At 32.2% G+C, this 15,201-nt stretch overlaps 2 protein-coding genes across 7 annotated transcripts in view; one reads left to right on the top strand and one right to left on the bottom strand.

Moving 5' to 3' along the window:
• numb (NUMB endocytic adaptor protein) overlaps nucleotides 1-15,201 on the top strand; it is a 251,312-nt gene that overhangs the window by 121,227 nt on the left and 114,884 nt on the right. The window lies entirely within an intron of this gene.
• The window catches only part of LOC141456686 (uncharacterized), a 29,734-nt gene that overhangs the window by 14,076 nt on the left and 457 nt on the right, over nucleotides 1-15,201 (bottom strand). For 2 of the 3 annotated variants that reach the window (XM_074132871.1, XM_074132873.1), the window contains exons 2-12: nucleotides 10,201-10,280; nucleotides 9,424-9,588; nucleotides 8,758-8,961; nucleotides 8,507-8,594; nucleotides 5,749-5,862; nucleotides 5,073-5,327; nucleotides 4,112-4,438; nucleotides 3,415-3,582; nucleotides 2,516-2,713; nucleotides 2,309-2,404; nucleotides 1,794-2,033 (exon numbers count right to left, since the gene is read on the bottom strand). In XM_074132871.1, the coding sequence (XP_073988972.1) occupies nucleotides 1,794-2,033; nucleotides 2,309-2,404; nucleotides 2,516-2,713; nucleotides 3,415-3,582; nucleotides 4,112-4,438; nucleotides 5,073-5,327; nucleotides 5,749-5,862; nucleotides 8,507-8,594; nucleotides 8,758-8,961; nucleotides 9,424-9,588; nucleotides 10,201-10,280 (1,935 nt within the window). The remainder of the gene's footprint in view (nucleotides 1-1,793; nucleotides 2,034-2,308; nucleotides 2,405-2,515; nucleotides 2,714-3,414; nucleotides 3,583-4,111; nucleotides 4,439-5,072; nucleotides 5,328-5,748; nucleotides 5,863-8,506; nucleotides 8,595-8,757; nucleotides 8,962-9,423; nucleotides 9,589-10,200; nucleotides 10,281-15,201) is intronic. The other variant, XM_074132872.1, reaches the window with a different exon arrangement.

Genomic DNA, 15,201 nt, shown 5'->3' with positions numbered 1-15,201 from the left:
AGAAGAAGGATTGGAGAATTCGTTCTGATCAGAAGCAGTAGGACGTGAAAATTTAATTTAATTTTGCCTAGTATTTAGATGAAAGTTAGCATTAAGGGATTGAGAACCAAATTAAATGTAGCAAAAATTACCTGAATTCTCCATTAACTACTAATTGTTAATTAATTTTAACGATTAATTATTAATTGTTAAAAACTGTTGTAGCTTCGCAAATATTACGGTCCCACAGAGGTTTCTTTAAACAAGCTAAACCAATAAATGTATCAATATCCATAACCTTTGAAAAATAACCTTTACAAATTGAGCGCGATGAGAGCGAAGAAATCAAACATGTCATAACGCTTTGCTCCACTCTTTATAGATAGCGTTGCTCTATCTTCGCTTTGCTCGCCACTATGCGCGGTCCCATATGTTTACTTGTGTTTGATTTCGCCGCTTTGCTCTTCGCTATCATCGTCGCTTTGCTCGCCGCTCCACTATGTTTCCAGCTACAATAGTTTTTAATAATTAATAGTTTAAATTAATTAACAATTATTAGTTAATGGAGAATTCAGGTAATTTTTGCTACATTTAATTTGGTTCTCAATCCCTTAATGCTAACTTTCATCTAAATACTAGGCAAAATTAAATTACATTTTCACGTCCTACTACTTCTGATCAGGACGAATTCTCCAATCCTTCTTCTGTAGCGTCCTACTACTCCAGTTTTTCAGATGAACAACATTAATTTACGACAAATCATGGAGTAGTTATTTAATAAAATTGTTGTGTTTTTTTAATTGACTAATTTCTTTTTATCTGCATATATTTCTATTTTGTTTGTATTTATTTTGATTTTCTAACCTTAAAGTAACTGCTAGGATTAATGGGGTTACACAGATTTGTATTTAGTTAATAACCTACATAGTTAATTTTTCTATATTGTGCCTAACTCATGTTATGAGCTGTATTACTCAAAAACAACAAAATTTGATTTTGATTAATGGGCTAGTATGTAATCAAATGTTGATAAAGACATTCGAAAATACGCATGAAACTTGCCATGATGCTCCCGAAGTTGTTGGTACAAGTGATGAAATTCACCAAGTTCATTTCTAGACTTATTTATGTCATGTACACTGCAGCTCCTACTACTAAGCTGCTGCTAATACCAAAGTTTCAACGAAGAATTTTCATATAAAAATAGTTCCTCCATCTTGTTTTGTCAAAAGGAGAACGCGACTAAACTGGTCACTATGTGCATGCGAATCTTTGCTCGCTGCTCGTCGCTCTCTTTCATCTGAAGCAGCTATCATCGCCGCTTTGCTCGCCGCTCCACTATGTTTCCAGCCTTAGTCTCCTGCAGACGTTTTGTCAAGCATGTTGTCCTTAACAGACTCGTAGCATCCATCTTTGTGGATTGTGAACAGCGAAAGGTTCTAATAGCGCCCCTTGTGATGGTGAAGTTAGATTTTGTGTCTTAATTAACGTACTTCTTTCAGGCATCTGGTTGGATCCCTTATTGGGCATTGTAATTTTAAAAGATACATCAATGTGAAGTGGTTTAAGGCGAAATGTCTCGTGGTTAACCATTTTGGTTGTGAAGAAATATGTTCAAGATATATAATGTTGGTAAGATGATCTTGAACTGATTTCATCCTGGTTATTGTCAGCATCGTCGGAACTAAATCTTTTGTGGATTAGATCTAAATTAATATACCCATTAGATCTTTGGAAAATATTAGGTCTTAATGAATAATCTATATGAATAATAAATAAGTAAAATTTAAAAAAATATATAGCAATTTCTATACCTGATAAATTTTGTTCGTTGGCACTATCTTCATCAACTTCAGCATCATCATTAGAAGATTCTGAATCACTCTTTGTTTCCATAGGAGTAACATCAACCATGCTACCTTCAGAGGATTCGTCAACAGCAAGAGATGTCCCATCTGTACTAGCCTTTCCTAAACTTGAACTCTTCTCTACTTCATTTGTTGATTCATTGACCTCTTCTATCATATTTTCCTGAGACTCTACTTCTTGTTTGCCTACAGTTCAAAAGTGAAAAGAACATCAGGACAATGAAACAATTTGTAACATAAAAAAATTTATTTGAAGCAAGTGGTTTTTACGAAATATTTGCGACAGTTTAGTCAAAATGTATCCAATTCAATTGCATTGGAAAAAGCAAGGATAATTTTCATTTCATCCATTTTTTATGATTATTATTTTTGTATTAATTGTTTATTGAAAGATTGTTTTATTTTTTTTCTAAATTCCATCCTATCACACAGTAAAAAATAAAATCAAAAAAGTTCCTAACCATTTTCGACGCTCGATTCTCCAATTGTAATCTGCTCCAGATTAAATGAAAGATTGGCTTCCAATGGAGTGGAAAAAAGTCTTTTATTTTCAATTGCTGAAAATGTAGAAAACAATTATGAAGTGAAAAAAAAAAATCAATAAATACCAAAATGCATTCTCTCTGTGTAATAAATGAAAACGTAACGTCCAATATGCAATTTCTTACTCTCATTATCTTCTTCTGAGCTGGAAATATCAAATATAGACTTTACTTTAGCAGGTTGTTCAGTTGTTTCACTATCTGATGAATCTGATTCAGAGTTACTATCTGATGAATCAGATTCAGAGGCACTATCATTTGAAGATGGACTTTGATTTGATGCATTTTCTGTTTCTAACACAGGCATCTCTGCAGTACCCATATCTGGAAAACGAAAATAAAGAAATGCATATGTATTAAAAAATGCAACATTCAAAGAGTATCTTATTATATAGTTTTTAAATTTTATTCTGAAAAATCTGATTCGAATTAGGATTTCTATCTTGTTTTAAAATTAAATAAGAAGAGCCTATTTGGTACAATTCTGAATCGAAATTCCTCTACTGATCAAATCCTCCGAACCAAAACAAGTAAGTAAAATAAACCATATTTTCGTTTTATTATTTAGTTCTAATACTCCTAATTTCCTTCTTCAGGAAAGAAGTAAGATACTTATCATCCCTTTCACAGATCTTTGCGGTATCCCAGCTTAATACGAACAACTGGTGATACTGAATGCAACTGGTGAATAGATAAATTGATGTGTGCAACGATATAGGTAATAGTGAAATCACAGGAAAACCATGGGCAACTATAGCCCACTATCCCATACACTGCCTCCTATATGTATTGCGTTACGTACATTACTCTATACATTTTTTAACACTGATGTGCACAAACAGAGATACTAGGAAGGTATTAACAGATCTTTTGGATCAAAAATGGATTTGATTTGTAATCATTCACCTTACAGATCTGCAGTCTTCCAAATAAAAACCTTTCTACAGTGACCCATCAAATTCTTAGGCATTTTTTTAAAATCTTATATTGGAATAATTATTTTAATTTCTATTATACTTTTCAACCTGAGTTTTCGTTTTCGTTATTATAGTCTTCATTTTCCATTGGGGAGCACTCATCAGCAGGAGCAACATCATCTTCATTTTCTTGATCACTATCAACTTTATTTAAATCATCTGCATCTTGAGTCATAGAATTTGTTGTACATTTGGAAGAATCATCAGCAGCTGAAGCTATAAATAATGTGTTAGGTACTTAAAATTATGTATCTTTAATAATAAGACATATGTACATTTGATAGTTCAGGCTTGGATTGGGTATCATATTTGGATTGCGAATTATATATTAGCTGAATTTTAAGAAATTCCATGACAAAAGAAAGGCTTTCGCAATGATTTCTGTAAAGAAACAGTCTGCATTTTGAAAAAAGAAGACGTATGGATTTTTACTATAAATACGGATCCGTTCGATCGAGTATTAAAGATTCAACTTAGTAATATTGGCTCAGTGTTAGAATTAGCAGTGCAAAAACTTTATCAAAAACAAGTTTTTCTTAAACTGCATCCCCTTACAATTTTTTGAGTCACCAGCCGCCACTTTGTTTTCAACAAAGTTGAAACCAGTCGTGTTTAAGTATTGCACTTTCTTACAATTTAACCTTTATTGGTTCAAACCAACAAGTTCGCTTGTCTTAAAGAACCAATGTACATCTGAAACTTAAAAAACTATGGTATAAAGACAAAACAAGTCTTTACTGCTTACCTGAATCATTGTTCTCATCAACTTGATTATACTGAATTTGTTCTTTATCAGAAAATTCTATTTCCATAGGACAATCAGAATTAGTGTTTAGATCTGTTTGTTCAGGGTTAGCTTGTTCAGGGCTTGCTTGTTCCGGGTTAGCTTGTTCAGTGCTTGCTTGTACAGGATTACTACCTTGTTCAGGGCTTGCTTGTTCAGGAATTACTTCAGGTTTTGGGCTAAGAGTTTCATTATTCCTAAAACTAGTAACCGAAGGCAACGAAACACATCCACTTTCATCCAAAAATGAACTCAATTTTCTTGATTTGCCTCTGGTTGGTTTTCTTCCTAAAAGAGATAAACAGGAATAAATTCATTATCAGGGTAATTAAATAAAAGAAAAGTATTTAAAGGTTACAGAACATTTTCAAGTTACCGATAATACGAAACCTTCTAATTTGTAACAGTACTTACACTTTTATAATAATCTTAAAATTCGATAGACTTGTTTGTATTATTATCTGGTATTACTGGACATTAACATGAAACAAAAGTCAAGTATCTTATTGGGTACTGACCTTTCCTACTCTTTGATTGCAACCCTACTAAAATTAAAATTCCAACGATCCATAATAATTTGTTACCTCTTAATTCTTCCTAAATAGTAAAAGAAAATGGCTTACACTTTCATTTCAAAATTTTGGAAGAAATTTCAAGGTGTTCAGAAAAAAGGAAGAAATTAAACAAGGATCAGACTTTGTTCGCCTCCATTAGAAATACTCTAAGAAATATAACAACAATATCTACTTTAGGCGCTAATGTCCTTAGATGTTGATGCCCAAAAATAAAATAAAACCTACTTTGCTTCATTATAAGATATTAAAATACTTGAGGAATTTCTTATATGTATTTTTGCTTGTTTTCCTCTGTTATACAATTCTTTAAGGGAATAATAATAAAAATAATAATAATAATAAAATACCTCGTTTGGAGTATTTCTTAACTATCGTTATCTCTTCTGCATCTTCAATGGAATTTGAAAGTGACAAGATATCATTTACAGTATCTAGTTCATCATCACTTGACCTTCTCCGGCTTTGAAAAATTGCCTGATTAGTTGATCTTCTTAGCCTTCGACAGGAAGCTATAGTTCTTCTAGTACTTTCAGCTGACGTTCGTCTGTTAGGTGTTACACTTTTGGATCTTGCTTTACTAGTTTTTGATTTTGTCAATTCGACTATTAGGAATAATATTTTGTTTTAAAATTATTAAAATTACAGTTATAGGTAAATGTAATTAAGCCAAAACTGATACAAATATTCTACAAAAAAAAAATTCTCTAATTTCAGCGTTCGTACTACTAATTCCTTTTTGACAAAACTAATATTTCAGATAACAATTCTTTTTCAAATAGTACTCTACATTCTTCTAATGAATTCCTCTCCACTAGAATCACACGATTTCTTTCTCAAGATTAGAATTTTCATACCACACATTCCCCAAAGTTTTTGTAAGCCGTTTTTTTGAAAACTTCTTTTAAGCAAAAATTTTGCTGATGCGCCAATTTGGCTTATACTTGTGATAGTGCAATTTTAAGTTGACAATTTTTATTAAGTTTAGGATAAGTTATGTCTATAAATAAAGTAAATAAATCCTACTTTCATCCAAAAGATCGTTGATTTCAAACGGTTCATTAGCTAACGGTAAAGATGCAATGGTCTCTTGATCAGGAAATGATATCTTCAACGAACTCTTTCGTTTAGATTTTGGTTCTATAATCCAAAAATTTAATAAATAGATTAGTGAGTTTATTTATTTATTTTTGATTGAATATAATAACTATTATAAAAAAAAAAAAAAAAAAATCGAAAAATATTATTTTTTGATATCACCTGAATATAAAAATATTTTTTTTTTTATCCTTCTAATGAAATTTTCACCTGTACCTACAGGGTACAATAAGTAAATGAGATAAATGTATATAGATAAATAACGTGGCAGACGTGAATGACGTCATCCAGTGATGGCCGCCATTAGTCACCCAGTTGGTCACGGGGCCAACGGTGCCTCAGCCGTCTTCGAGGATTGGACGGTAGCGTAGTTGAAGATAAGTTTGTAGCTAAAGAGTTGGAATGAAATGAGAATTTTTGAGGAAAGTTTTTATATCGGATTTTTTGGCAAGTTCGGAGATGAATGGAATTTGGAGATCTGTATGGATTGTGTGGTTGCTAACATAGAATGGAGCGTCTACTATGCGGCGTAGTATTCTGGATTGGAGTGTTTGCACTCTATTGATGTTGGATTTTTTAGCTGTTCCGTAAAGTTCGAGTCCGTAAGTCCATATCGGTGTGAGAAGAGCTGTATAGAGTCGTCGTTTGTTCTGTAGTGAGAGATTTGAGCGTTTGTCAAGCAGTCTGGCTAGAAGTTTGTATCGTTTGTTTAGTTCGGTACGTTTAAGTCTCATATGGGGGTTCCAGGTAAGTCTCTTGTCTAGGTACATTCCAAGGTACCGCACATGGTCGGCTGGTGAAAAATAAATTTACTGAGGTTAAATGTGTAATTGTGTTTATGCAAAGAGGGAAAGAGAGATTTTGATATCACAAACCAAGAATTAAGCTAAAACTACAATCTTCAAATTTGGGTGAGCCAAATTTGAGGATTTGTCGCAACGATCTAAATCTATCACTGGAAAATGGAGTTTGTGAAGGTCCATTTATGTAAAAATATATATTTTCAACATATAAAACAACTTATCTTATTTACAATGTATTTTTTGTTTTTCTTTGTGTTTTGCAATGATGAATAATTATTCATTCTATAATTAAAAATAGTGAAAAAAGTTGTACATTTGATCTTTTAGGCGAGAAAAAAATACTAGCCATTATTGATAGGGACCGAACTACAGTGTAACATTACGTATTGTTCGATCTTACTAATATTTATTAGAAATCGGCCAAAAAAGCAGTTCGTTTTAATTGAATTAAAATTGAATTTTTTTTCAGTGCTAAAATGCAGGTTAAACAAAGAAAAAGGGAGTTATATAACCCAAATTCATTATTTTAAACTTTCAAGCATTCAATTTTACACAAACAATTCTACATCTCAAGGCTTCTTATTACCGAGTGCAAATAACAAAGCTTTTTTTCCCCCCTGTAAAGGCCAGAGATTTGCCATTAAAATATTTTCAGAAGCTACAAACAAAATGGAGTCTAATTATTTCTAAACAATCTTCTCAGATAATTTTTAAGGCAAACCAACGTTATTTTGTTTCATATATTCAGTGTAATGTACGAGGGTCGTTTGAAAAGTCCGTGCAAAAATAAAAACTACTTAATTTTTTGGGGTAAACCTTTTTTATTTTTCAACATAGTCTCCTTTTAGGCTTATACACTTCATCCAACGCTGCTCTAGTTTGTTGATCCCTTCCGAATAATAGGATTTGTCCAAGTCTGAAAAATAGCCATTCGTTTCTGCAATCACCTCCTCGTTTGAATAAAATCTTTTTCCCGCCAGCCATTTCTTCATATTGGGGAACAAATAGTAGTCCGAGGGAGCCAAGTCTGGAGAATAGGGGGGATGTGAAACGAGTTGGAACCCTATTTCCATTAATTTTGCGACCACAATTGCTGAGGTGTGAGCTGGTGCGTTGTCGTGATGGAAAAGGACTTTTTTTGTGGGCCAATCGTGGGCGTTTTTCTTGCAGCTCGGTTTTCAAACGGTCCAATAATGATGAATAATATGCACCTGTAATAGTTTTACCCTTTTCCAGATAGTCGATGAGGATTATTCCTTGCGAATCCCAAAAGACAGTCGCCATAATCTTTCCGGCCGAAGGAACGGTCTTCGCCTTTTTTTGGCACAGATTCCCCCTTGGTAACCCCTTTGTTTAGATTGTTCTTTGGTCTCAGGAGTGTAGTGATGTATCCATGTTTCATCCACAGTGACGAAACGACGCTTAAAGTCATGCGGATTCTTCTGGAACAGCTGCAAACCGTCCTTGCAACACTTCACACGATTTCGTTTTTGGTCAAGCGTGAGTAAATCACTCGACTTCCTCGATTCAAACGAATGCCAAACACAAAGAAATAGACCGATCTGGCTGAAACTTGGTATGTGTTCTTCCAAGAGATGCTACTAACTAAACATAACCTCGATACGCGCCAGTAGTGCTATCTCTCTGACTTTGCACGGACATTTCAAACGACCCTCGTAAGCCTGCATAGAATTCTATTCAGTAGCCTTAGCTTTAAAAACATTTCTTGCTAATTAAATAAATTATTTGATGAATAATACGGTTTGATAAAATATATTTAAATATGCATTTTTGTATTTTTTATTTTTTTGGTAAACTAAAAAACAGGATCTTACTTTAGTTATTTTCAATATCATGTAATGATTGTATTCTAAAATAAATACCTGATTTCCTTGGAGTTGTTCTTTTTGTAATAACAGGTGGAATCGATTTGATAGGTGAAAAAGCAGGGGCAAACTTGGTGGCTTCATTCTTTACAAAATAAATAAATAAACTGAATTTAAACATTACATTAAATGGTATCAGTATTTTCGTTAAATAAAATACTTTGTCGTCGTAATTAAGTTCAATACAAGACTGTTTTTTCAATAGTTATTTTAGATAATAATTAATTTTTAGAAATAAATGTACTTACTACTTCTTCTCTACAATGTTTCTTACAGTAACCACAATAATTTATTTTTCCTTTTGTCGACGAAGGTATTTCACAGAGCAGTCCTTCAGCTTGTCCACAAGTAGCGTGGAAATACTGGGTGCAGTTTTGTACATTGCATTTTACGGATACCCCATACTCCGATTCGAATACAGATCGGCCTTTTTTCGTACAAATATAACATACCTAAAATTTGTTGAGAATGAAAATGTTTATTAAAATTATTATTTACTTTCTCGTACTGTTAAATAATTCATTTGTTTTAAGTCTTAGAAAATAGTCTATGATTTGTTCAATTTAATCGAATGTAAGCACCATTTTAAAGTCGATTTTTTTCCAAAACTATAAAAATTTGGTTCCCCAGATTTAATTACTACCATTTTTCATTTGTATTCAAATGAAATTTGTAATTTCTACCAACAAAGAAGTTTTTCATTAGCTTGAAAAATGATATTTTTTATATTTACATCACAATCGATATTTCTAGCGAGTATTAAAATTGATTATTGTATTATTGAACGTAAGTGCAATCACTTTTAATTTTAAAATCGGATATTAGTAACAATTTCTAATATAAAAAAATATTAAAAGTCACATTAGGCTAGTTTTTTGTTCGTTTTATGGAATGGAAAAATAAAATATACAAACACTATGATAGCGAGATCTTGGTAGCGAATCCAGCATTACTGGTGTCATAGATTTTGTATCTCCAAAATAGACTTCCGGAATATAGAGCGCGCACACTACATGAGCCATTTTGTTTGTATTTGTTGGCTTAAAAGCTCCTAACTTGTTTGGACATAATTCGCAAGTCTGAAATATAAATAAAAAATTAAAAAAAAAGATATAAAAGCGAGATAATATATCAATAAGTCTTTCAATTATATTCTTCAGATTTTCGGTACTCTGCTGTTATACCAACATAACAACACCCCAGAACTTCAAGAATTGATAGACTGGATTTAGCAGTCCACTACGCAAGCATTAGTTCCTATTTCTTTGGCATTCACTCACACTACTTTGCAAGAGGTAGAAGGAGATCAAGAGTTTTATGATAAGCCTACGGTTAGGTTAATTCTTAATCATTCTATAAGTATACATAATATTTGCTTAAGAGAAGTTGATAAATAAGATTAAAACAATAATAATAATAATGCGCCTAGCGTATTGGATTCCAACGAGGAGTTCCCGGGTTCGAATCCAGTTGCTGACCCTTAGATTTTCTCTTACTAGGAGCTTCTTACAGCTCACTGTCTAGTGATGGGCAGTGTTGTCTGTAAATAGAGAACACTGATGGGCAGTGCACTGAAAAAAGCTCCGGGCGCTAATAACCTCAGCTGTTAATGCGCCCAAAAAAAAAAAATAATTTAATAAAAAAGAAAATAATAGTAATGATAAGATGATAAATTGAAGTCGTTTACTTACGATTTTTGCCTCTTTAGCGATAATTATGCATTTTTCACAGTACCAGCAACCTTTAGGAATCTTGTTGATCCCATAACAAACTGCAATAAAAATAAAAAGTTTATTATTATTGAATGACTTATTTTTAAAGTGAGATAATTTAAAAAAGGTTTTGTAAAATACAGTTTCATCATGGATTGTTCAATAATTGCATCCATTCCAATTGTGTTCTAAGACGTATTGGGATTCTAACCAGGGAGGTGTGCCGATAGGAGGGTTAGAATGTTGTACGGTTGTTATAATTTAATATCTCAACAGATCTTTACAAATGGCACACAAGTTCATTCTTTTTAACAAATCCTAGATAGTTGCAATCACATTGTATACTTCCATCCAAAGTGGTAAATAGATAATTACAGGTAACAGAACATTGAAATCCTTTCACACTCGAGAAAAATCTTATTTTCCTTTAAAGTTAGTCTACCATATTATTCATAAGTTTACAATTGAAAAACCCTAATTATAATATGCAAATACATTAAATGCATTATATAACGCTACTTTTACCACAAGGTGTTTACCCTTATTTTTAAATAACTACATTAACGCCTTAAATTTACCAGGTTTTCTGTAAAATGAAAATATTTGTTGGTTGATAATAATGCTGATAACAAAAAATTATATCTCCTCCAGAAAATGATAATAATAATAGTAGGGAATGGATTAGCTATGCGGTTGGCGTATTGGATTCCCACGCGGAGGTCCCGGGTTCGAATCCAGCTGCTGGTTGCAGAATTTCTCTTCCTAGGAGCTTCTTATAGCTTATTGTGCGATGATGGAGTGTTATCTGTAACGAGAGAAAACTGTCCGCTGCACTGAAAAAAGCTCCGGGCGCCAATAACTTCAGATGGTGACGCGCCTTAAATCATTAAAATAAATAAATAATAATAATATGATAATCCGGAAACATCAATTATTCAATGCATTTTTCAAACTTTATTTCTTCAAAAAAGCAAGTTTTTCAGCAATTAAACGCTGTTCGTAATCTATCCTTTGTTATTGGGAATTACCCAAAAGCTAATAACAACAAACCGTCACGTTTTTTTTTTTTTTTTTTTTTTTTTTTTTTTTTTTTTTAATGTATTTACACATATTTGGATTTCTGGGCTATGGATTTCCATTTAAATTGCTTCGTAACAACATAAAAATTACATTTTTGTAAATTAACAAAAAATGTTAAAAATTAGAGTTTCCAATGTGGCAGTGTTATCTTTATTAAAACTTTGATCAATCCAGGATGGCGTAAATAAAAATAAACAGTCACTGAATTAAAATAATATGGATGAAAACATATAGAAATTAAGACAGAAAACACCGTTTTGTAGGACTAATTAACTAAATGTTTTTTTAACTATTTAAAGTAACAGTGATTATTTAATTTAAACGCTAAATTCTGTTATTAATAATATTCACAGATAAGTCCAATTGATTGATCTTGACAGCCTAACAAGATTTTGTCAGGACTTTCAGTATTCATCACCAACAACATTAGAGCATCTGATAACTTCTATACCAATCTAATCTATAAATAGATTATATGAATAAAATATAATTTGGGTAGTTTATTGTTTTAATGGTAACAAAATTGTTTGTAACGATGAAACTAGCGAGAAATAATGCAGTTCCTTGCTTTCAAAACTGTATTGTAGCCATTTTTCTACTTACTCTTGTTTACAACTGCTATAATCCTAATAAACGGAACGTTTAGTTGAACATGTCACCTACTCATACATATAATGCGGAAGAAAATTATTTAGGTAGATGTCTCAGATAAAGTTTCAGAGGAAAAACCTGCAGCTAGTGTGGAGAGTTAGAGAAGTAGCTGTTCTATTCTTTTGTGTCAGTAAGGTATAGAAGGATCGTAGGAGGCTATGTCGCGGCGGAATGGATTAGGATGACAGTCTAAGATGGAAAGGAGTTTTAGCAGAAGATAATGAACGCAGTTTCGTGGAGTGAGTCAATTTTAGAGTACGGATACTGAAATACCGTGACCATGAACAGAGAATTGTTATTGTACTTTTGGGTATTTTGGGACAGTTATTAATTGCGATAGCGAAATTGACTGGGAAGTGTTGAGAATAGAATAAAGAAAACTGACGGCGATTAACTCTGATTGGAAAGCGGGAGTTAAGAGTATTGTCAACTTTATGGTACTGAAAGTTAAGACGTTACTAGCAAAATAAGGCTGTAGAAATGCCCTTTATTAGACGAGTCCGGAGCAAAATCTAGAAGAATTGCATAAGAAATATGACAATTAGATTTAAAAAAAACCAAAGCGGTAAGTTTGGGTGGCTCGTCAGCTAGGAAAAGATATTGCGAGAGAGTGAAAGACGAACTTAAGCGCAAAGAATTCCTGAGGGCTACTGCTAAGCGAAGGAAAGCCTCTTCTGATGTTTGAGAACTATGTAGAAAGATTAGGAGTGAGAAGAATCTCGTATAAGGGTGAGACAAGAATGGCAAAGGACATACTTCGAAGGATGGGATGGATTAGAGCTGCTTCTCTAAGCCCCAGGGCACAAAGGAGAAAGGAAAAGAAGAATTTGTTATTACATATTATCAGCTTCGTATCCTGATTATTTTATCAAAGTAGGCTGTAGCTTTTCTACTTGAGTAACTAACTTCTCTGAATAGAAGTTGCTCTTTTTTAACATTTTTTTAGCGAGAAACAAATATTACAAATTAAATAATGGTCAGCTCAAGATACTGATGCACATTACAAATGGAGTTCAGTTCGATATAAGTCCATTAAAGCACAGGATCCATTAAGTGCAACTGGCTTGTTATAAAGTGTAGGACTTTCTTTTCCTTATTAATAGAAATGTGTCCTTCCCCCGAGGAGCGTTATTAGGAGACCACCATTAAGAGGAAGAGAGAGCTGAGAACCAAAGTGGTGGCTGATACACCTTATTATGGTGAATTCTATAAAGTTGCTAAGTAAAACGCAATGAATAAGTTAAATGCTTTTCTTAACACAGTTTATCAATTCAACCTGCCTAGTCTTGCGACGTGAGTAACTTTATAAGTGAGTTACTCCTTCATATGAGCAACTCTTTTCATAAAATACTTTTGATCTATTTAAGGATTATTACTAATTAATTCCTTAATTTAACTATATGCTTTAAAATTAAGTGACTAATAAGTTTCGAGAGATTCGTAAAGTTATTTTGAGAAGGTCACCATCTGGCAGTTAATGAAATTCTAGCAAATCTTAAGATGCTAGGGCCCTTCGCAGGGAACTACTTGCTCGCCGGACAAGTTTCACGCTGTAAAGAAAGTTGTAGAGCCTTCTAGAAAGCAAAAAAAAGGGCAAAGGGTGAGGGGACGAGCCCTAAATTAAAAAAAAATACATTAATAATGAATAACATTATCTTCTTATAAGTAAAGTAATTACTATAGGCTATTCAATCTTAGCCCCAATCTAATTTAATAGGAATCGTCTTGAATCAGTTACCATGATGCGTAATTATGTTCTTTTTGGAATGGATTTCGTATTTATATGTATCTTCAGCAGTAAGTACCACTTATAAAAGCACCCGTTAAAAGTCAACTTAATAAAGAACAATACAAAAACAGAGATTGAGTTGGGAAATTTTGTACATCGTGTGTGAAACAACATATTTATTTTTAAAAAAACAAATCCTATTATATTAATTAATAATTAAGAAAATTAATTAATAAATAATTAAGAAACTATGAGCTTAAATATGAAAATAAAAACCCCAAATCAATGCACTCAATAGGAAAACTAAGTCCATTTTGAGTTCACTGCGAGTGATGTTTCCCACTAAACAGCACAATTGAGGGAAACGTATATGAAGTTGGAATCTTTTATCAAAGCATTCATTTTATCCATTTTATCAGTAGCACATTTCACTTCTAATGAACTGTAACAAGATTAATGGTAAATGGTAATTTGCAGAGCAGTTCAGTTTTCAAAAAATCAATGCACTGAACCTGAAAACTAGCCCAGTTTGGCCAGATAAAGAGCAAATATCTGTATTTTGGACTGTAACAAAAGCGAATAGCAGATGGTCTATAAAGGTTCGCTTTTATATTCAATTGTGATGGTAAGATTTTTGTATTTTTGACTCGCACCTTTTCAGCAATACAATACAGGAAATCATTTTTTTGAGTTAACTGAATTTACTTTTACTTTTTAAATATTGTTTTCATCACAAAAAAATTCACCAATAGAAAGGAAATGATACACGATTGCTCTACCAAGAACAGTCTTAGTTCACCTCCACTTTGTTTAAATAGAAAAATAAATTATTTGTCTCCTAGACAAAAATTTTACTACTAAACCTTATTTGAAACCAACAATGCACAAAAATTTCTTGAATTGGTTACCCACTCAATTAAGCTGTGTTTGCTACTTTTCTGAGTTAAAAAGCCAATTTATATTAAATTTTTTGTTTTTAAATAAAAAAGGTTAAGCATAGGATTTTCCCAGCGACTTTTCATTAATTCTCTCACTAGTGTAAAAAAATGTATAATTTTTACTGTAATCTAAATATTTTAGGCGCAAATTTGGAATAGGCGTCAGTAGGTAAACTATTACTATATTTTTTAGCTGGTTTTAAAAGATTTATTTAAATAAAAGATAATAAAATTAAAATAATTTGATCAGATCATAAAAATATTTGGTTTTTCTATTATGTTGAGACAAATGATCGTTTTGATAAGAAAACTTCTATCAGTAAAAAATTTTTGGAAATATTGTAAACTTAGCTAAGGAATTGAACTGAAATGGCCGCATTTTATGAAAAATTAATTCCTATCCTAGCAAGAAATCGATTGAATATAAACAGAAGATTCTTTAAAAATTATAAAATAAAATATTACTATAGAGGGAGTATCCTAAAAAAAACAATCTGTTCAGGAAGACCTGTCACAAAAATATGTATTATTGGACTTTGCAAAAGTAACGACAAAAAAAAAAAAAATGGCGTTAACCAAGTA

This window comes from Rhodnius prolixus, unplaced genomic scaffold (genome assembly GCF_049639745.1).
Source record: "Rhodnius prolixus isolate KJV_2025 unplaced genomic scaffold, Rpr scaffold_10, whole genome shotgun sequence".
Classification (NCBI taxonomy): domain Eukaryota; kingdom Metazoa; phylum Arthropoda; class Insecta; order Hemiptera; family Reduviidae; genus Rhodnius; species Rhodnius prolixus.
This window is presented reverse-complemented; position numbering and strand designations above follow the sequence as displayed.